We start from the raw sequence: 19,074 nt of genomic DNA on the forward strand, positions 1-19,074 counted from the left end.
AATATGTAAGTTTTTACCCTTTCAAAGACTCAGATAACAGCTTGTAGAAAGTAAAACAGATTTACTTACAGATTTTACTAGAGTCTAGGCTTTTGAAGAATTGGCTCACCAAATAAAAGGAAGAAACAAAATCACCAAAGTTACCAAGTTTACAATTAATCTGTTCATAGTGGGAAATAAGAATATTCTAAAAGAACTGGTATAGTACCTCTGGATGGCTCAGTTGGGTAAGCCTCCTACTCTTGGTTTTGGCTCAGGTCATGATCTCACGGTTGTGGGATCAGCCCTGCCTACACATTTATAGTAATATCCACAGAATGTCATTATATGTATCTTTACATAACAGCATTGTGAAGGCTAGGAGCAAAGTTGTTTTTGTTAGAGTCAGTAATCCATAGGAGTTGCTCAAGATTTCATTTATTTTATTTTAGGGACTCAAACCACAGAGGATGACCTTGTTTGTTTTCTTGGGGGGCTGGGGATTCTTTATCTCAGCACCAGGTGGCCATGGTGGTGTCCTTGTTCCTGTAGCATCTGGTGTCATTGACACTGCTCTTAACTATGGAGGCGCTGTGTACAATCACCCCCAGTTTGTTTGTTTGTTTGTTTCAAATATTTTATTTATTCATGAGAGACACAGAAAGAGAGGCAGAGACATAGGCAGAGGGAGAAGCAGGCTTTCCCGCAGGGAGCCCAACTTGGGACTGGATCCCAGGACACAGAGTCAAAGGCAGAAGCTCAACCACTGAGCCACACAGGCATCCCAATCACCCCCAGTTTAAACGGGAAGGTAGCAGTTTCATTCCCCTAGCCCTTGAAAAGAATAAAATAGAAAAGAATTAAATGAGCCAGAACAAGATAAGAAGCAGATTTTTCCTATAAATATATAACAACGAAGACTTGCAGTAAAGATAGATTTCCCAGGTCATTCTAACTTCTTTTTTCCCTTGTTTGAAAATAAACTGAAATAAGAGGCTGAAAGGGAATTCTTTTGTCATGTAAATAATTTTGCTCCCAAATTCATTTGTTTGCAAATTACAGATTAAAGGTCAAGATTATAATGTGAAATATTCTGTGGAGTAATGTAAAGGGTTGTCCCATTGGGAAGGACCTGAGGAGAACTGGGGGTGCAGAGGAATTGTTCCCACTGTGGGAAGAATTTTTCCTCACGTTCACGTACACTTCCACCTCCATGCATCCTCCTCATCCCACCTGCCACAGTCTGGCCTTTCTTTTCATCTTATCTCATTCTTTACTTATTTTCTTGGGACAACTTCGAAGGCTCAGCTTGAGTTAACTTGGTGTGCCCTCCAGAAATGAAGCATGTTCTGTTATGTCTTGAGACCTGGAAGGGATGGTGGGGTCAGGGATTTATTTGCCTGAAAATATTTGGAAGAAATGTGAGAGGGGCTTAAGATGTCATGGAGCAGATGTTTGTTGAACCAAAAAAATTATTGTTTTTAGTCACCATTTCCATTGCCCTGTGTCTGTCCAGGATTGCAACCACCCAAGACACTTGGCTTAGAAGATCTTTATGCCTATTAATAAGTCATGAGAATTCATGTGCAAATAGTCTACTTGGGAAATTTTCATGAAGAAGGTGAATATTGAGTAGAGCCTTCAAGTATGTAGACTTCATGTCAGGGTGAGATATGGCTTTATAAAGAGAAAAGTGGACATCTCAAGCAGAGAGTATACTGTGTACCAAAGCTAAATGATGAGGTAAAAAGAAATTTTAAATATATATATATATATATAGTAAAATTGATATCGATTGTGGTTAAACATTGGCTTTGAAGCTAATGAAAGTAAAGAAATTTACCTGCTGGGTGTTGGTTCTCTAGGAAGTTAGGACTGAAGCCCAACATACTTATCTACCAGCAATATCACATCAAAAATAGTGTAGCCAGGAGTGGTTCCTCAAAAATTTCCCCCTAGATTTTAAAAAGAATATTTGATGTTCATGTTTCCATCACTTTTTGGTTCCTTCTCTCTGCTCCTAGATCACCCTGCACTGTCGTCAGCTCCACTTGCCTATTTTCCTTAGCAAACTGAACATCCTCATTGGTATATTTGCAAAGAGTAATATTAAATGGTACCCTACCCATTTGGATGTTTGAATTTGAAGAGGGACTAAAGACTCAGAATAACCTAAGATCAAAAATAATTACTCTCCCATGGTGATTTTCAGGTAGATAACAGTAGATGATTTTGGACAGGTGACTTCCTTGCTACTGCTAAACTTCTATCACATAGTCTGATTTTCCATAAAGTAATCCCCAGGTAAATCTACAATGGAAAACAGTGGTATCCTCAACCATTATAGGTTTATAGATTCTAATTCCTGCCGTTCGCACTGAGTTTAACCAAGATTACCTGTGCACAAACTTATACAAAAGCAGATTTATACCACAGGAAATGATGATTCAGTACCAAAATGCAAAGAGATCATTTGTGACTGATGTTTACGTATCATAGAATCATACTAGATTTCTCTTATAGAAGTATTCACTTAGGGCCTATTTACCTCTCAAAATTGCTATGAGATTAACTAGAGTTATATAACTTAAAAAATGGGATATTAAAAGCACTTAAAGGGGCACTTGGAGGCTCAGTCGGTGGAGCATGTGATTTGTGGTTATTTACAGCAGAAAGGACAGTCTGGGAAGAATATGAAGTTGGCAATTAACATATCTCTTGAAAGAATCGCAGCTGGAACAAAATGAAATTTCAGAGGGCCCCAAAAGATTAAAATAGACCATAACAGAACATCTGAGGCAGGTAATACTCAGGAGCCAACCAGTCGGCATGTAGCATCCATGTAGATAACCAACCAGTAGGAAAGGTTCCAGTTACCAGGATGATGCTGGGGCAAGATTCCAACTCTGGGAGGAGGTCTAGGGAAAGCCCAGTTATTACAGATTTAACTTTGGGTTGGTAGAAGTTTGGGGAATGCAGAAAAAGTCTGGACCTCAGGATCCAGGCAAAAGCTCAGTCTTGAGAGTTTACTGAGACTGGAAACTGAACCCTTGATCTTAGGGGCTTACCTTCTGCTGTAGGTCAGTTTCAGTCATAGGAATGAAATGAAGAATGGCATCTGAAGAGGATTATCTAGCTACGACAAAGAGGCATGCAGAAGCTAGGAATATATTTGGACTCAACACTTCCTTCTACGTCATAGCAACACTTTGTGCTTCCTTTTGTACTTCTATAAATGCTTCCTCTTTTTCCAGGGATGCTATTTTCTCAAACTCAGTCTCTGAGACCATGTTTCCTGTGTTGAAATATGTCATTTACTACCTATATGGCTTGGTCAATTTACTTGACCATTCTGTGCCCCGGTTTCATCATCCATTAAATAGAAATAATAATAATAGTAACATACTGCACAGAGTTGTAAAAATGACAAAAACTCAGTACTCATAAAAGCCCTTAGAATAAACAGTGTCTGGAGCTCAGTGAGCACTATGCAAATGTTTGTCTTGATTATTATTATCTTCATTTTATTTTATTTATTTTTTTATAATTTAAAAATATTCTTCATCTTTTTTTCTTTTTTTCTTTTTTTTTTTTTTTTGAGAGAGAGAGCATGAACGTGTGTGCTTGGGTGGGGAGGGGCAGAGGGAGAGGGAGAGAGAGAATCTTAAGCAGGCTTTACACCCAGCAGGGATTCTGATGCAAGACTCAATCTCCTGACTCTAAGATTGTGACCTGAGCCAAAATCAGGAGTCAGACACTGAACCAATTGAGCCACTCAGGCACCCCCTTCATCTTTTTTACTTTGAGAAATTCATACTGCCTTCTGACTTGAGACAACCACAAATTTTGTACTTGAATTTGTAATCTCAGCTGAAACATTCAAAAATAGAAAACTGACACATCAGAATAATGTTCTGAATCTGAAAATGTGCTGATAACCTGATATGACTTTTAAAATTTCCTAACACTCTTCTGAATCTATGTACTAATGTACTAATTCTCATTTTTGTGCCTAGTAATTTTTTTCAAAGCCCAGAGATTTCAACAGCCATTCTGAGGCACCTGAGTTTTGAAACAAAAGGCGGCATTTCATGTCTTGAGAGGAAGAAGAACCAAGATTGTGTGTGTGTGTGTGTGTGTGTGTGTGTGTGTGTGTGAAGTCTCCCTATTCAGAAAAGACCCTAACACAAGTCCTTTTCCTGGTAGCTGATGGTTTAATCTTTTTAATATTTGTGATAATGGATCCAGACTTACGGTAGCTAAAGCATATACAATCAAGCAGGCCATCCTTAAGAGGAGGAACCCTAAACTGAAAATATAGACTAAGTACAAAAGTTGATATGTATTTTAAATGAGAGGGGAAAATAACAACAAATGGCAATTGTAAAAAACAAGAAAATATAAATATCACACAATCCAGAAAAATAACACAATGTTTTATCAGCTGACACTTCTCTTATTAGTGGAAGTTCCTGGTTTTTTAAAATGAATATTAAACTATTTTAGCATATCTTTGATCATAAAATAATGATTTTGTAATATCATTTTCTGTAGAGAAAATGGAAAATTAATTTAGGTTTTCTCTAACATGGTTAACTGAAAGTATTTTTAATTTGTATATGTTAGAGAAGTCACTTTTATCTTCTCAGTAATTATTTGTAGTAGATAATATATATAGTTTTGTCAAATTTATGATAAAGCTCTATAGTGCATTTGTTTATATGCATTATAGAGTATACGCCTGAGAGTAGAGAATTTCTGCTTGAGTAGATATTAATGAAACTGTCTGCTTATAGTTTCACATGATTAATAACAGGAAGAACCTTTCACAGACTCACTTCTGTTCTGTACAATTCTGGTTCTGAACATTTTATTTATTTATTTTTTAAGATTTTATTTATTTAAGAGAGCATGAGTGGGGGGAGGGGCAGAGAGAGAAGCAGGCCTTCCACTGAGCAGAGAGCCCAATGCAGGGCTTGATCCCAGAACCCTGGGATCATGATCTGAGCTGAAGGCAGATGCTTAACTGACTAAGCCACCCAGGCATCCCTGGTTTTGAACATTTTAAATCTATTTTCTCCTCCATTACCACTGTTGGGAAATATAATTAAAAACAAAATCTTCCAACCCAGAAAACCTCTCCACAAAGGTAGCAGAGAAAGAAAATACCTGTATTATTAAATAAGCATTAAACCAGAATGTGTGCAGCCTTGTGATCCCAGGGAGTTCACTGAGATCTTGCAAAGACAGAAAGAAATCTCACCCTTTTATATAACCAAGCAAACACAATCCATTACAGACATGCTCTCAGGATAAACAGTAACTAGTCCTCAAGTAAAAGGACTTGACAGCACAATTTGTAACACATAGTTTATCTTCGACTCATCTAGTAATTGGAATGAACATTTGTGTTAGCTAATTGGCTTTATCCAGAGGAAGAAAAATTTTCTTATATCTTTTTGACAGGAGATAGTTTTGTAACTCAGAGTAAGATACCCAAGGAAGTTAGGCTCCTATCCTCTCACAAACTGTGAGATAGAGTATTATTACCCTTGCTTCAAAGAGATCGTTCTCAGGTCCTTGAGAAAGACATTTCTGAGTCATAAAGCTGACAAGAGGCTTATTTAGATTCTAAAAATAATAATAATAATAATAATAATCATACACATTTCAAAGAGACAAACAAGGAAATTATAATTTAATGTTTTCTAAACTAAATGCTCCATAAAAGGAAGAAGAGAGAAGTCCCTTCCCTTATTTTCAACAGGGAGAATTAAGCCTCTTATTTTTTATTTTTATTTATTCCTACACCATATATTCAAGTGCTTGCTAGAAAAAATCTCTAGTCCTATTCTTTTGGGTCATGACATCCAAGTGAGTCAGCCTGGTGGGTATTCCCAGAAACAATTCCTATGGCCATTTGTTTCCCTTGTAACAAAATTCTTCATTTGACACTGTTCTTATTCCCAGAGCAAACAAGCACTAGGGGACAGGGGAAAGATCACTGGACCAGAAGAGTGCATAAGCATGGCTTGTCCTGTATTTGGGAACATCACTGTCTCTTCTACAATTGTTCCCCTGAGAAGCCAACCCTACCTACCAGATTTCTCACATATGCTGATTTTTTTTTCCCTCAGAATTTACAAAGTGCTTCTCTCATGTTGCCTTCCTTGCTTTTGAACCCTTGTGTCTCTTCAATTATAAATAAATCTCTGTTGGGGACCACTGCCATTTCAAATTCCCATTCCATTATTTTAGAAGAGTCCAATAAGCAACCATAACAAAGCAATCCTACTAGACCAACTTTCCAACACAAACACATAAGAAAAACTAGACAAAATATATGAAACTACTATTTTCAGGCAGTGGACAAGGAGTCAAGAATGGAGATCTATGAAAGAAAGGGCACAAATTAGTTGAACCCTAAAATAGCCAGGACTCTCCATCTGGAGGTGTCTGTTATACAACACTGGAGGGCAAACCCAAGCAACAGGTGGAAGGACAGAGTTCAAGGATAACGAAGCAACTAAGAGGCAGAACACAAAAAGAGAAAAATCTCCAGAAATCTGCAAAGAAGTATTTTCTAGTTTATAGCTGAATATAATAAGGTATACATGCACATGCAGGTTGAGACTCCAGAAGCCCAGGAAAAGAACAATTAAGAGAGAAAGAATAACTACTGGGGAGGTGAATGCTGGATTGCAGAGCTTGCAGATGGTGAGATGTTTGAGATCTAGCAAACAAAATGGAAATACCTCATTGAACACTCAGTGCCTTAGAAACCATATGTCTTAGCAGTAGAGAGAAATTAGCTCTAAAATGATGTCCACTCTAAATAAATAAATAAATAAATAAATAAATAAATAAATAAATAAAATGATGTCTACTCTATTGTGACCCAACAAAGTTTCAAAAGAGAATATTACAATAATCAAGTAAATTTACAAATAAATTGACAGCTTGTCAGTACCAACTACAATATTCTTTAAAGAAAGAAAACAAGATACAGACGTCAGCATTATATGTCCAGCATCCAATATCCAATCTATAGTCCAACATCCAACCAAAATTAACTAGACAAAGATTAAAAGGAAATGTGATTCAAAACGAAGAGGAGTATCAGTCAATAGCAACACATCCAGAAATAACATAGATGACAGGATTTATCAGACAGAGAATCTGAAATAGCTGTGGCAAATATGTTGTAAGGGTTTTTTTTAATGTGAAAAATTGGAAGATTTAAAAATAAATAAATGTAACTGAAGAGCATATAGAGCTGAAGTGAAAATTTCACTAGATGTGTTCAATAGCTAATTAGACACTTTAAAATAAAAGAATTTGAAGACTAGGATGCCTGGATGGCTCAGCAGTTGAGCGTCTGCCTTTGGTTCAGGTTGTGATTCTGGGGTCCTGGGATTGAGTGCTGCATTGGCTACCCCAAGGGAGCCTGCTTCTCCTCTGCCCCTGTCTCTGCCTCTCTCTCTGTGTCTCTCATGAAAAAACAAAATCTTTACAAAAAGAAGAAAGATTTTGAAGACTAAATATAAAAACTATCCAGGCTACAGGTCATAGGGGGAATAAAAATGAAAAACAAAATGATTAGAGCCTCAGTGGCTCTTGGGACACCACCCAACAATCTAATGTATGTATAATTGGAGGACAACAAAGGAGGTGAAGGCAGAAAAAAATATTTGAAGAAAAAATTCAAAGACAATGAAAAATAATTCTCAAAATTAGGTAGAAAATATAAATTCACATGTTCACAAAGCTTGATAAATACCAAGCTAGACAAAAAACAAAACTACACCTACATATATCATAATTAAATTTTTAAAAATCAATGATAAAAAAATCAATGATAAAAAATTGTTAGGACAATCAGAAATTAAAATACCACCACACTCACCTACACGTTGCAACATGTTATATAAATCTGGAAATATACATAACACAATGCTTATGTCTCATGAGAATCATGCAAGCCAGAGGACAATGGAACAATATCTTTAAACTGCTTGGAGGTGGAGGTGGAGTGGAAAATCCTTTATGCAGTAAATCTATCCTTCAAAATAGAGGGCATATATATAACTTTCACACAAACAAAACAGAAACATTTTGTGCCATGTAACCTTCACTGCAAGTAATGTTAAAAATTAACTCAAAATGAATCATACACTACAACATCTAAAGAAAACATAGAGAGACACTTGGATGGCTCAGCCAATTAAGTGTTTGCCTTCAACTCATGTCATGATCCTGGGGTCCTGGGATTGAGCCCCATGTCGGGGGGCCCCCTGCTCAGCAAGGAGCCTGGTTCTCCCTCATCCTCTGACCTTTCCCCCTGCTGTGCTCTCTCTTTCTCTCTCTTACTCTCTCTCTCTCTCTCTCTCTCTCTCACTAAATAAATAAAATCTTTATTCAAAAAAACATAAATAAATAAATAAATAAATAAATAAATAAATAAATAAATAAATAAAATAATAGAAAGGCTTTGCAATCTTGAGGTTTACAAAGATTTCTTAGACAGGATGCAAAAAAATGAAACATAAGAAGAAAAAATAAATTAGATTTCAAAAATTTAAAACTTTTTTTATATCAAAATACATTATTAAAGAATTGTTGGTGTGCCTCGGAGGCTCAGTTGGTTAAATGTCTAACTCTTGATCTCAGTTCAGATCTTAATCTCAGGCTCATGAGTTTGTGCCCCATGATGGGCTCCACACTAGGCATGGAGCCTTCTTTTAAAAAAAAAAAAAAATTTCTTGGTAAGCCACAAACTGGGAAAAAATAGTAATTTTCTTTAACTGACAAAGGACTCATATCCAGAATAGAGAACTTTTGTGACAATAATAAAAGGAAAATCAAACTTTTTTAGTGGACAAAGTATTTAAATTAATCCTTCACAAGAAATAAATATATGAAGTCAATAAACATATGAAAATTTGCTCAATATCACTATTCATCATAGCAATGCAAATTAAACTAACAATGAGGAAGCCCTACCCCTACCATACTGTCTTTTTTTACATTGACAATAACAAATATTGGTGAAATGTGAAACAACTATAACTCTTATTTGTCAGTTGATGGGACAGCAAAATGGTGAAATCTAACTGGATAATAATTTGCCTCTTTCTTAAAAAATTAGACACTTACCTCTTACTCAGAAATTCATCTAACATTTATTCATCTAAAATAAATAAAACATATGATCACAAAAAGATATGAATAAAATGTTCAACATAGCTTTATTTATATAATCAAAACTGAAACAACTCAAAAGCACATCAACCACTAAATGAATAAATAAGGTATGGTATGTTCATGGAATATGGAACATGAAGGGAAGGAAAACTTTTCATCTCTTTCTTTCAGTTTCTTTGGCTTGTCTAATAATTAAATTGATATAAGACAGATTAAGAGAAGAAAAAAAGCAAATTTTAATTTGGTATGTACAGGATCTCCTTGAAATATAAGACTCAAAGAAATGACCAAACCAGGAAGCTTTTGTTTGTTTTAGACAAAAAAAAAACCAATAAATTTGTGGGGAGGAATTGACAAGACAGAAAAATTTGGGCTTGGGGAAATAAATCGGAAGGCTAACAAGGTTCATTTATATAGCTTTCTTGACCTTACATTCTCCATCTCTGGTAATAAAAATGTCACTCTTCCTCTCGGTTGAGGAAGGGTATACATATTTCACATGGGAGATTTATTTGCTTTTAGGGAGACAAAGGAATTCAATGTTCTTCTTGCACTGGCCACTTCTAAAGTAACTTTAATTTTAAATAATCAATATGCCAAAGTGTTATATTTTGGGGCGGCCTACCCTGAACCTTACCAAATACTACCCAGTAATCAGAAGGAATGAACTTTACATTTGACAATATGTGTGAATCTCAAAAATCGTTTACTAAGTGAAAGCATCCAGATACAAGAGTATACAGATTGTATGATTTCACTCATATAAAATCATAAAAAACTCAAGACTACTGTAGAAATTGGATCAATGGTTGTTGGGGTGGGAGCAAAGGTGTTGAGATAGACTAACTGAAGTGGGCATAAAAGAATATTTTGCAGGGCTGAGAACATTCTAAATATAGTTTTTTAAGATTTTATTTATTTGTTCATGAGAGACAGAGAGAGAGAGGCAGAGACATAGAGGGAGAAGCAGGCTCCACACAGGGAGCCCGATGCAGGACTCAATCCTGGGATCATGCCCTGAGCCAAAGGCAGACACTCAACCGCTGAGCCACCCAGGCAGCCCACATTCTAAATCTTAATGAAGTGGTGTTTCTACGGTATACACATCTGTCAAAACCCACTGAACTGACTACTTAAAATGATTGTATTTTATTCTATGTAAATTATACCTCATTAAAGTTTTAAAATTCCAATTCCAATTTCATTTTCTCATTTTGCAGAGTGTCCCCCAACAATTAGTTATGCTTACTATATCCCTCAACTCTCTGTTGACCCTCAAGAGTTCAAAAACCCATCTTTTCACTCATTACCATATGATAGTTTACAGAAAAGTTGTATAATTCTATGCCGTTCACTCTTGCATATCTGCATACCTGGCCACTCATCGCATCATTAATCATATTTCCTACCCTTGATTCAACTTAGTTCAGTAGAGGATACCACTTAATTATTAAAAGACCACTGATTTTTACTTCTTCCAGTAACTGAGAAATTCAAAATCTAAAACCCATAAAGTCATGAATTCTCATATTTTGATTATCTCAGGAGTGGAGGGATGATTGATACCAATTAGAATTTAGAGAACTGCCAGTGCCCTACCTTGACTTATGAATTAACTTTTAGTGAGACTTTGTTTTCTCCTGGGAGTCTCTGGAGCACATCCATGGAGACAATGTCCCAGAGGAAGCTAGGAGAGTGCCCCACTAACAACTCGTTATTTTGAGAGACGAAATCATGACTTAGTGTGGACTGATCTATTAATCACTTTGAACACAATTCACTTAAACACTGGAGCCATCTTTCCATTTCTTGAAAGCTTTACAAATAGAATTCAGCAATGCATATCAGCACTTACCTTAAATTTTAGATTCATTTTCCTGGTACAAAAAGAAGAAGGAAAAAAAAAAAAGGAGAAGGAAATTTTGTTTCAATGCTGTGCCTTTATAAAAATCTCTCGTTCTCTTTCAGTCGGCTGGAGGATAAGGACCCGCCTGAGGACCAGAACTGTTTCCCTGAGAATCATTAGTGCTGTGAGTATTGCTTTGCTACAGAAAAGCAAAGAGTACTATTCTGGGTAAAGTGTTACTCCTCTGTAGAACGAATAGATATGGCTAGCGTTGATGCCTTGAAACTTTGAAATAAATTCCAGTAAATGCATCTCAGTATCATATAGAAAAGTCATAACCAGTGACTGGGCTTACACCAGCAAGCAGTCTTAATCCACTGCATTTTACCCACATCCATCAATCCTTGGGATGAATTTCAAACTGGCTGTCTTTATTTGCATTCCTGTTTTTCACAATCTTCTAAGTAGTGCTTCTTGACGCACTTCCTTTTGCGGAGCTTATAGAGTATAATCTAGGTGCCTCTGCTTTAAGGTCATACGGTATTGGGCATCTTCAAATTCAGTACATGATAAAATTGAAATTGCCCCCAGCAACAGTTTTTTAAAAAGCCAAATGAAGAAGCAAACAAACAAAAGGTGAGGTTTGGGACATATTGCCCAGATTCAGAAAAAAATATTTGTTAATACTTTTCTATTTATTTTTCTTCTTTTGAGACCATGACATGTTTAAGGAAAATGAAGGATACTTGATTGCAACAACATAGTGCAGAGAACATGATTCCACTCTACCATTGAGCATTAAGCGCCAAGTGGGTTAAGAAAACTCTCTGTACTCTGGGCAATCTGGAAATCTGGGAGAATAACCAGAACACAGTAAGAAACACAAAGCCCTGATTAGGGAAAGATGGAGCAGAAAGATTTGCATGCAGCAACATTTACATAAAAGCTGGAAGCAGCAGCAGCGGACTTGGAAACAAATTATTTAGCAAACAGTCCCTGCTATGTCTCCAGCATTTGAAATACAACAGTAGCATTTTATACACATATACATGTATGTCTACATAAACTCATAGGTAAGTGGGGACACAGTGTCCACAAACTATCCATTTATATAATCCTTTAGAAAATCTCTCTTGAGGGTTTATTTTATGCCAAGCCAATGCATAGGCCCCACAGATATTTTTGCTGCCCTTAGGGCCTTAGAGTTTGTGGAGGAAGCCCCCCAAAAATGTAAATACAATTTTGTAAATGTTCAGATATGGAAATGCCCAGGGGGTTACAGGGAGTGAGAGTAGCACCAGAGCTAGACTGTGGACATGGGGAGTCAGGGAAGGCTTCCCATGACGTAGCTCCTCGGCTGGGGTCTAGAAGTAAGATAGGACTTAGCCAAATGCTGGAGACACTTGCGGAGGACGCAGGCCACAAGGTAATAGCATGTGTAGTGATTAGGTGACCCAGAAGGAGGATGGCGCCTTCAGAGAACCAGAGCAGGGGTCAGCAAATTGTGGCTGTTAAAGGGCGCCAGCTCAGGAGTATTTTAGGCCTCGGGGGCTCTGTAGCCTCTGCTGCAACTCCTCAACTCTGCCAACTGTAGCACCAAAGCAGCCACAGGCAATATGTAAATGAATTAACCTGGTTCCAGGGAAACCTTATTTACAAATAGTGAGCCAGACTCTACACTTGGGTAACTCAATAAGCATGGTGCATAGAATGGGGAAGGTAAACGGCAGATCAGGCTGGAAGACCAGGTGAGGTAAGAGGAGATCATCAACGCCTTGAATGCGTTGATGGTCCTGAGGAGCACCATGGTCAGAATTGTGTTTGAGAATGACCACTCTTGCTACAATTTGAAACATGGGTGGGAAAGAGTATGACAGGTCAGGGGAGAGGGAGTTAGGAGGCTGTACTGATGCTAATGGAAGATAACGGCATGAACAGAAATAGCCTGGAAGAGAAAGGAGAAACAGATTGAAGAGTAAGGAGCGAACAGGAACAGAACAATTACCGATTGCCACGGTGAAATGAGGAGCAACACCATATGACTATGTTGTAACTTCTCCAAAGGAAAAGAAAAAGAGTCTAGACTCTACTTAAATCTGGTAACTATGTCAACTGCAAAATTTAATCCAGTATTTTAACCTTATCACCTTAGCTTCCCAAGGTTATTTTCCTTTCTTTGAATATTGCTATTACCTGTTAACTCACGCTATCTGACCTTCCTCCAAATCTCACAAAACTTCACACATGCTCACCACCCAGTCTAATCAGTTGTCCAAACAGCTACCACCAGGTTCCTGCCACTTCTCTTTTGCTCTGCATCCCTTCTGCGGGGCACCCCTGCCGTTGCTGCTCGGGCCACTGTTCTCACCAGGCATGGCCACTTCTGCTGCTACCATTTTAGCTGACACCATTGCTGCTACTCCTGGGTCCTCGTGGTGCCAAAGCCAAGTCATGGCCCTTACAAAAGGGCATAAGGTCTGCATTGTCTCTGCCTTGCTTTGTCACCTAGATACATAGCAGTGCTGTCTGTGACCAAGGAGCGCATTCGATTACCACCTGCAGCCCCTTCCTCATGAAACACAGATAAATGTGTACACAGGTTGGCAAAGAAGGTGACACTGTATTTTCTGCACATTCGCATATGCAAAAATTTGCCCCAGGTTCGCAAACTCCCTGGCTCAAGATTCACTCCTCCAAGAGTCTCATGAACCCATCATGTAAACTGATTCATAGGAGGCCTACCCCATCTGTTAGCTTATCAGAAGTGCTGGGACAGGCCCACCTCCCAGCTCCAGTTCCAGCTGAATTTTCTGCTTTGGCCATCTTTCACAGCTCCAGGCCTTGTCTGGAATGCATTTGCCCTCCCTACCCCACTCTCTTTTCCTATTGAACTCCTTAGGCCTCTCCTTCTCTAGAAAATCTTCTCTAACCCCCACCCAGGCTGGGTAAGGGGTCTCTCTGGGTGTTCCCAAAGCACTCTGTGCCCAACTCTACACTATCACTCCCTACACTATCACCCTCCCTATTTAAATGATAAACTCCTTAGTCCCTGAGCAGGACTTGGAACATAGGAAGCTCTCAACAAATGCCTATGGAATATATAGGTTTAATTCTCTTCTCCAAATTATGGAATGTTTAGCCCTTAGTAATTTTGTATTAACCAGGAGAGACTGCCACTCCTTCTGAGCGGGGAACGAAGATAAATCTGTATCTGCCCTATTTTGAGGGACAAGGCCAGTTATATTGACCATTAGTACAAATTCAAATACTTCTGTGTCTCTGATAGTCTCATGGGAAATAACTAAAGCTTTTGACTTAATAGGCAAAAAAATAATCCTTCCTGGTCTAGAAAAGAGTCTGAGGAAATGGAAGTATTTTTCTCCTCTAGGCGCTCAGAGAGTTCTTGTTCTCTCATATGGGGATAGAATTAAGTCATATATCAATAAACTATGAGCTGCCTCTTTCATGCAAAGTTTCCCATACTTTGAAAATGGGGCAATTCATTTCACAGCAATTACCTTATCCATTGCAAAGAAGAACCATGTGGAAGAATAAGATATCCTCCTCAATAAGATAGGAAGTAGTGTTACTGTTTTCCAGTGAATTTTAAGAGAACAAGAAGAAAGTTCTCAACCTATGAATTTGCAGATACAAATAGAAATGCTTTGCTTGGTATGAAGATACTTAATCATACAGGAAGGTTTTGTTAGGGATGTGTATTTTCCAGGATCCACTTTGTTATCCCAAGCATTTGCCAGCCTTTTTCGCTTTTTTAGTTTCGTGTCTATGGATCTTTATCCAGTATACATTGATTAGGTACTTCTGCATATTAGGCCCTAATTCAGCTGGTCTTGGCATTTCGAATTAAAGTTTAGTACATTTTCCTACTTGCTTAGCAATTTTATTCATTTCATTTGAATGTTTTTTAGTCTCCTTTGTTAAGAGTCTGAATTAGGATTTGGAAGTGGATTCTTGAGAAAAACATCTGTTCTATTATCTAAGTTGTATTTCACTGCTAATATACAACAGCTATGGTTTTTGGTTGTAGAAATACACACACACACACACACACACACACACACACACAGACTGGGGGTGGGGAGTCGTAAAATCAGCTTTTTAAAATGTATTTATAATATAAACCAAGAATTTCTTTTAGAATATAATAGAGGAGTGTGGATTAACTTCTTATGGACCACAGTTCAGTTTATGCAGACATACCATTATATACACTTCTAATAATCATACGGATTATTGACAGTTATAACACATTGCAGTGATTACCCTTATAGCTGTATATGGATGGAAAACTACTTCTCCAGTTATCAAGTGTACTTAGTACTTTCAAAGTCTATCAAAAGCTGTTTAGAGACTGCTGGATGGCTCAGTGGTTGCACATCTGCCTTTGGCTTAAGGCATGGTCCCAGGCTCCTGGGGTCGAGTTCTACATTGCTTCTCCCTCTGCCTATGTCTCTGCCTCTCTTTCTGTGTGTCTGTCATGAATAAATAAATAAAATTTTTAAAAAAAGAAGCTGGTTTAGCTGGCAAAGATCAAGCCCAATCATGAGTAAGGAAGGCATGCTTAGGGTGTATGTGTGTATGTGGGAGGAGGGAGACATCCTGAAGGACTTTAAGTAGAATCAGAATACTCCTTTTTTGTTTTTTTGTCCATAACCTGTATTTGAGTATGGTTCTAAGGACCTACTTTCTTGCTCGTCTTTCTAGACTATCAAGGGACATGAGAAATGGCACAACAATCACAGAGTTCATCCTGCTAGGCTTTCCTGATATCCAAGGACTACAGATCCCTCTCTTTATAGTGATCTTTTTCATCTACATATTAACCCTTTTGGGCAATGGGCTCATAATTGTCATTGTTTGGGCAGAGCCCAGGCTACAAATACCAATGTACTTCTTCCTTTGCAACTTGTCCTTCCTAGAGACGTGGTACACCACCACAGTCATCCCCAAACTGTTGGAGACTTTTGTGGTGGCAAGAGCAACCATTTCCATCCCCTGCTGTCTACTTCAGTCCTTCTTCCACTTTTTCCTGGGTACCACTGAGTTCTTTATCCTCACCATCATGTCTTTTGACCGTTACCTGGCCATCTGCAAGCCCCTTCGCTACCCCACCATTATGACCAGCAACCTCTGCCTGCAACTTGCCCTCAGCTCCTGGATGGTTGGCTTTACCATTGTCTTTTGTCAGATGCTTCTGCTCATCCAGTTGCCATTCTGTGGCAACAATGTCATCAATCATTTCTACTGTGATGTTGGTCCCATTTTGAAAGCAGCCTGCGTAGACACAAGCATTCTGGAGTTCCTGGGCCTTTTGGCGACCATCCTGGTGATCCCAGGGTCACTCCTCTTCACAGTAATTTCTTATATCTATATCCTGTCCACCATCCTACAGATCCCTTCAGCCACTGGCAGACAAAAGACTTTCTCTACCTGTGCCTCTCACCTGACGGTAGTCTCCCTGCTGTATGGTGCTGTCTTGTTCATGTACCTGAGACCCACAACACACTCTTCCTTTAAGATTAATAAGGTGGTGTCAGTGCTAAATACTATCCTCACACCCCTTCTGAATCCCTTCATTTACACAATTAGAAACAAGGAGGTTAAAGCAGCCCTAAGGAAGACAATGACTTGTCCAAAGACTCATCATCCAGAGTAAAACATGCAACATGTGACAGATACAAAAATTAAATGTGAAAGAAGACTGTAGAGAAGATAAAAATGTGAAAGTAAACTATGACGGTTAAGGTCTCCTATAAAGAGTTTGTTACCTATAAATGAACCAAGAGTCCTCCTTCAAAAGAAGTGAACTCATTCTCCAACAAGGAAATCCCAGAATACCTTCAGATGCATGAAGTAGGACTAAGGACTTTCTCAATTATAAGCAGAATGTAGAAACCACAAAGGTCAAGGACAACTGTCATTAACTTAAAAAAAAAATGCAAGGAATCCTGTCTCCCTGTTTGTTTATAATAACTCTTCTTGCCTCATTTCCTTGTCAAAGGCATAAAACATCCCACGCATTTTCTCAGTACTTAGTTTCTTCACAGTATACGTCAGGCTCCTAATCAACTCTAATGGGTCTTTCAAAAATGTTTTAAATAAGCCAGGTTCTTGTTTGATAAGGGGACTTTAATTTTAATAGAATACAAATGTTTCCATACCTGTAAAGGTGTTTATTTCCAGATAACAACAAAACTTGAGGACATGATGTGAAAATGTCCAACTGAATTGGGCCAGTTCCTATGCTTCAATCTAGGTAAGCCAGGTGCCTAGGAAACCAAAAGAAGTCAGAGAGCCAACTATGAAGGCTTTCTTCCTGGAAAACTCAGCCCCAAGTTTACATTAAAGACAGGGCTTATATGTAAGGTTATCATATAAGGTCCCTCAAGGCAAATGACAAACCCATTCATTTAACCATGTTCTCAGGCAAGACATTTGGCAGAAAAAGTTTATTACAAAATGATGATGGAGGTGAGCCATAGTTTGTAAGAATGAGTATTATATATACATACCCCTCTTCCCACAGCAAAGAAAGTGTATCATTAAAAGCCCATTAAACTGTGATTTTTTTAAAGAAAGGATTGATGCACATTCCTTTTAATATTGAATTGAAAATTGCAAAAGCAAAACAAAGTGTAATGAGATGAAAATGTTATTATCTCAACTGTCCAATCTGATTTATCTTAGAATTTGAAGGCAGAGAGACCCTAAGGATGAATATTTTCAAGAGCCCTATCATCAAAAGCATGGTTTAAATTGCCCTGAATGAGAATATCTGGGTAATATCTAAGTGCCCCTCAGAGAGGAAAAGTAAAGAGAGGAGAAATGAGCCAAAAAGAGGAATTTAGCAGAAGTCTCAAAGTTGGGGAGCCCACAGAACATTTTAAGGATGGAGATGCCTATCCTCAATTTGAGACCACATTTCTATGCTGCTTTGTCCTTGAACCCTCAGTAAAGTCTCCTACATTACCAAATATACGTATGAGCAGGATGTGTATGTCACACTCATTCACATACATGTATGTTGTGTGTGTAATGCAAGGAAGAACTGAGTTTCTTGTCTGGAATGATGTGGTTTGGATTAGAGACAGCAATGGCTACAGAATATGCAGAAATTTTAGGAAGAACGTCAGACTTTCATTAGCTTGGGCATGGCTCCAGGTAACCTATATCTAGGGGAACTGAGACACCTGGGTTATATTATATTATATTATATTATATTATATTATATTATATTATATTAAAAACTTTTTAAAAATCTGCTTTCAAGTTTCACAAATATTAGTTTTCCTAGATTTAGCTTATCTAAGAGTTACCTATTTGATGGCAGACAGAGGGTAACATGAAACACCTTGACAGATCTTATAAAGGAGAGAAAAAATGTGAGAGTACGACTCCACATTCATGAAAATCAAAATAGTGCCATTTACTCATGCATTTTTCATATTTTATTTATATGTTGGTATCATGTACCAAGCAATGTGCTGGGTACTGATTCTGTTGGGAAAAAAAATACATTTTTTTTATATTCTCCCAGAAAATCAGTGCTTGGAGTTGGAAATACCAGAGTTGAAAAAGTCTATCCAACAAAGAAGCTCCAACACCTGAATATCAAGAATGAAATGAGTTACAAGACTTCTAGGCAGCCCTGTCTTAGATCTTCACCAATATGGTCCCACCAAAGTCCCCAAGAGGTATGTTGTCTACTTCCAGTGCCTGCAGGAGCCAGAGTGCTATTTTGGGGAAAAGGAGCCCTGGCCACAGAGACAAGATACCATAGCTTGATTTCACATTGCCCCTTGTTTCTTAGGGCTCTAGAGCCAAATACCTTCCCCAAATGTACACACCCCAACTTTCTCCAAGAGAATAAGAAATTACAGAAGAAGTCATCCAAGAGAATAAGAAATTACACAAGAAGTCATCCATTGGATAAGTCATCCAATATCATAAACAAACCCTTACTCAGATCCCTGGATATTAATTATTTTTCTACTACTCGTAACTCTAATGACAGGGTTGAGTTT

General features: G+C 37.9%; 2 protein-coding genes across 2 annotated transcripts in view; one reads left to right on the plus strand and one right to left on the minus strand.

Moving 5' to 3' along the window:
• Positions 1–19,074, minus strand: part of LOC121500517 (olfactory receptor 8B3-like) — a 172,474-nt gene that overhangs the window by 147,377 nt on the left and 6,023 nt on the right. The gene's annotated exons all lie outside the window — the stretch shown is intronic.
• LOC121500513 (olfactory receptor 6X1) lies at positions 15,717–16,706 on the plus strand. Its single transcript, XM_041772255.1, has one exon. The coding sequence runs from the start codon at positions 15,717–15,719 to the stop codon at positions 16,704–16,706; it is 990 nt and encodes a 329-aa protein (XP_041628189.1).

Source organism: Vulpes lagopus, chromosome 10, assembly GCF_018345385.1.
Source record: "Vulpes lagopus strain Blue_001 chromosome 10, ASM1834538v1, whole genome shotgun sequence".
NCBI classification, from domain to species: domain Eukaryota; kingdom Metazoa; phylum Chordata; class Mammalia; order Carnivora; family Canidae; genus Vulpes; species Vulpes lagopus.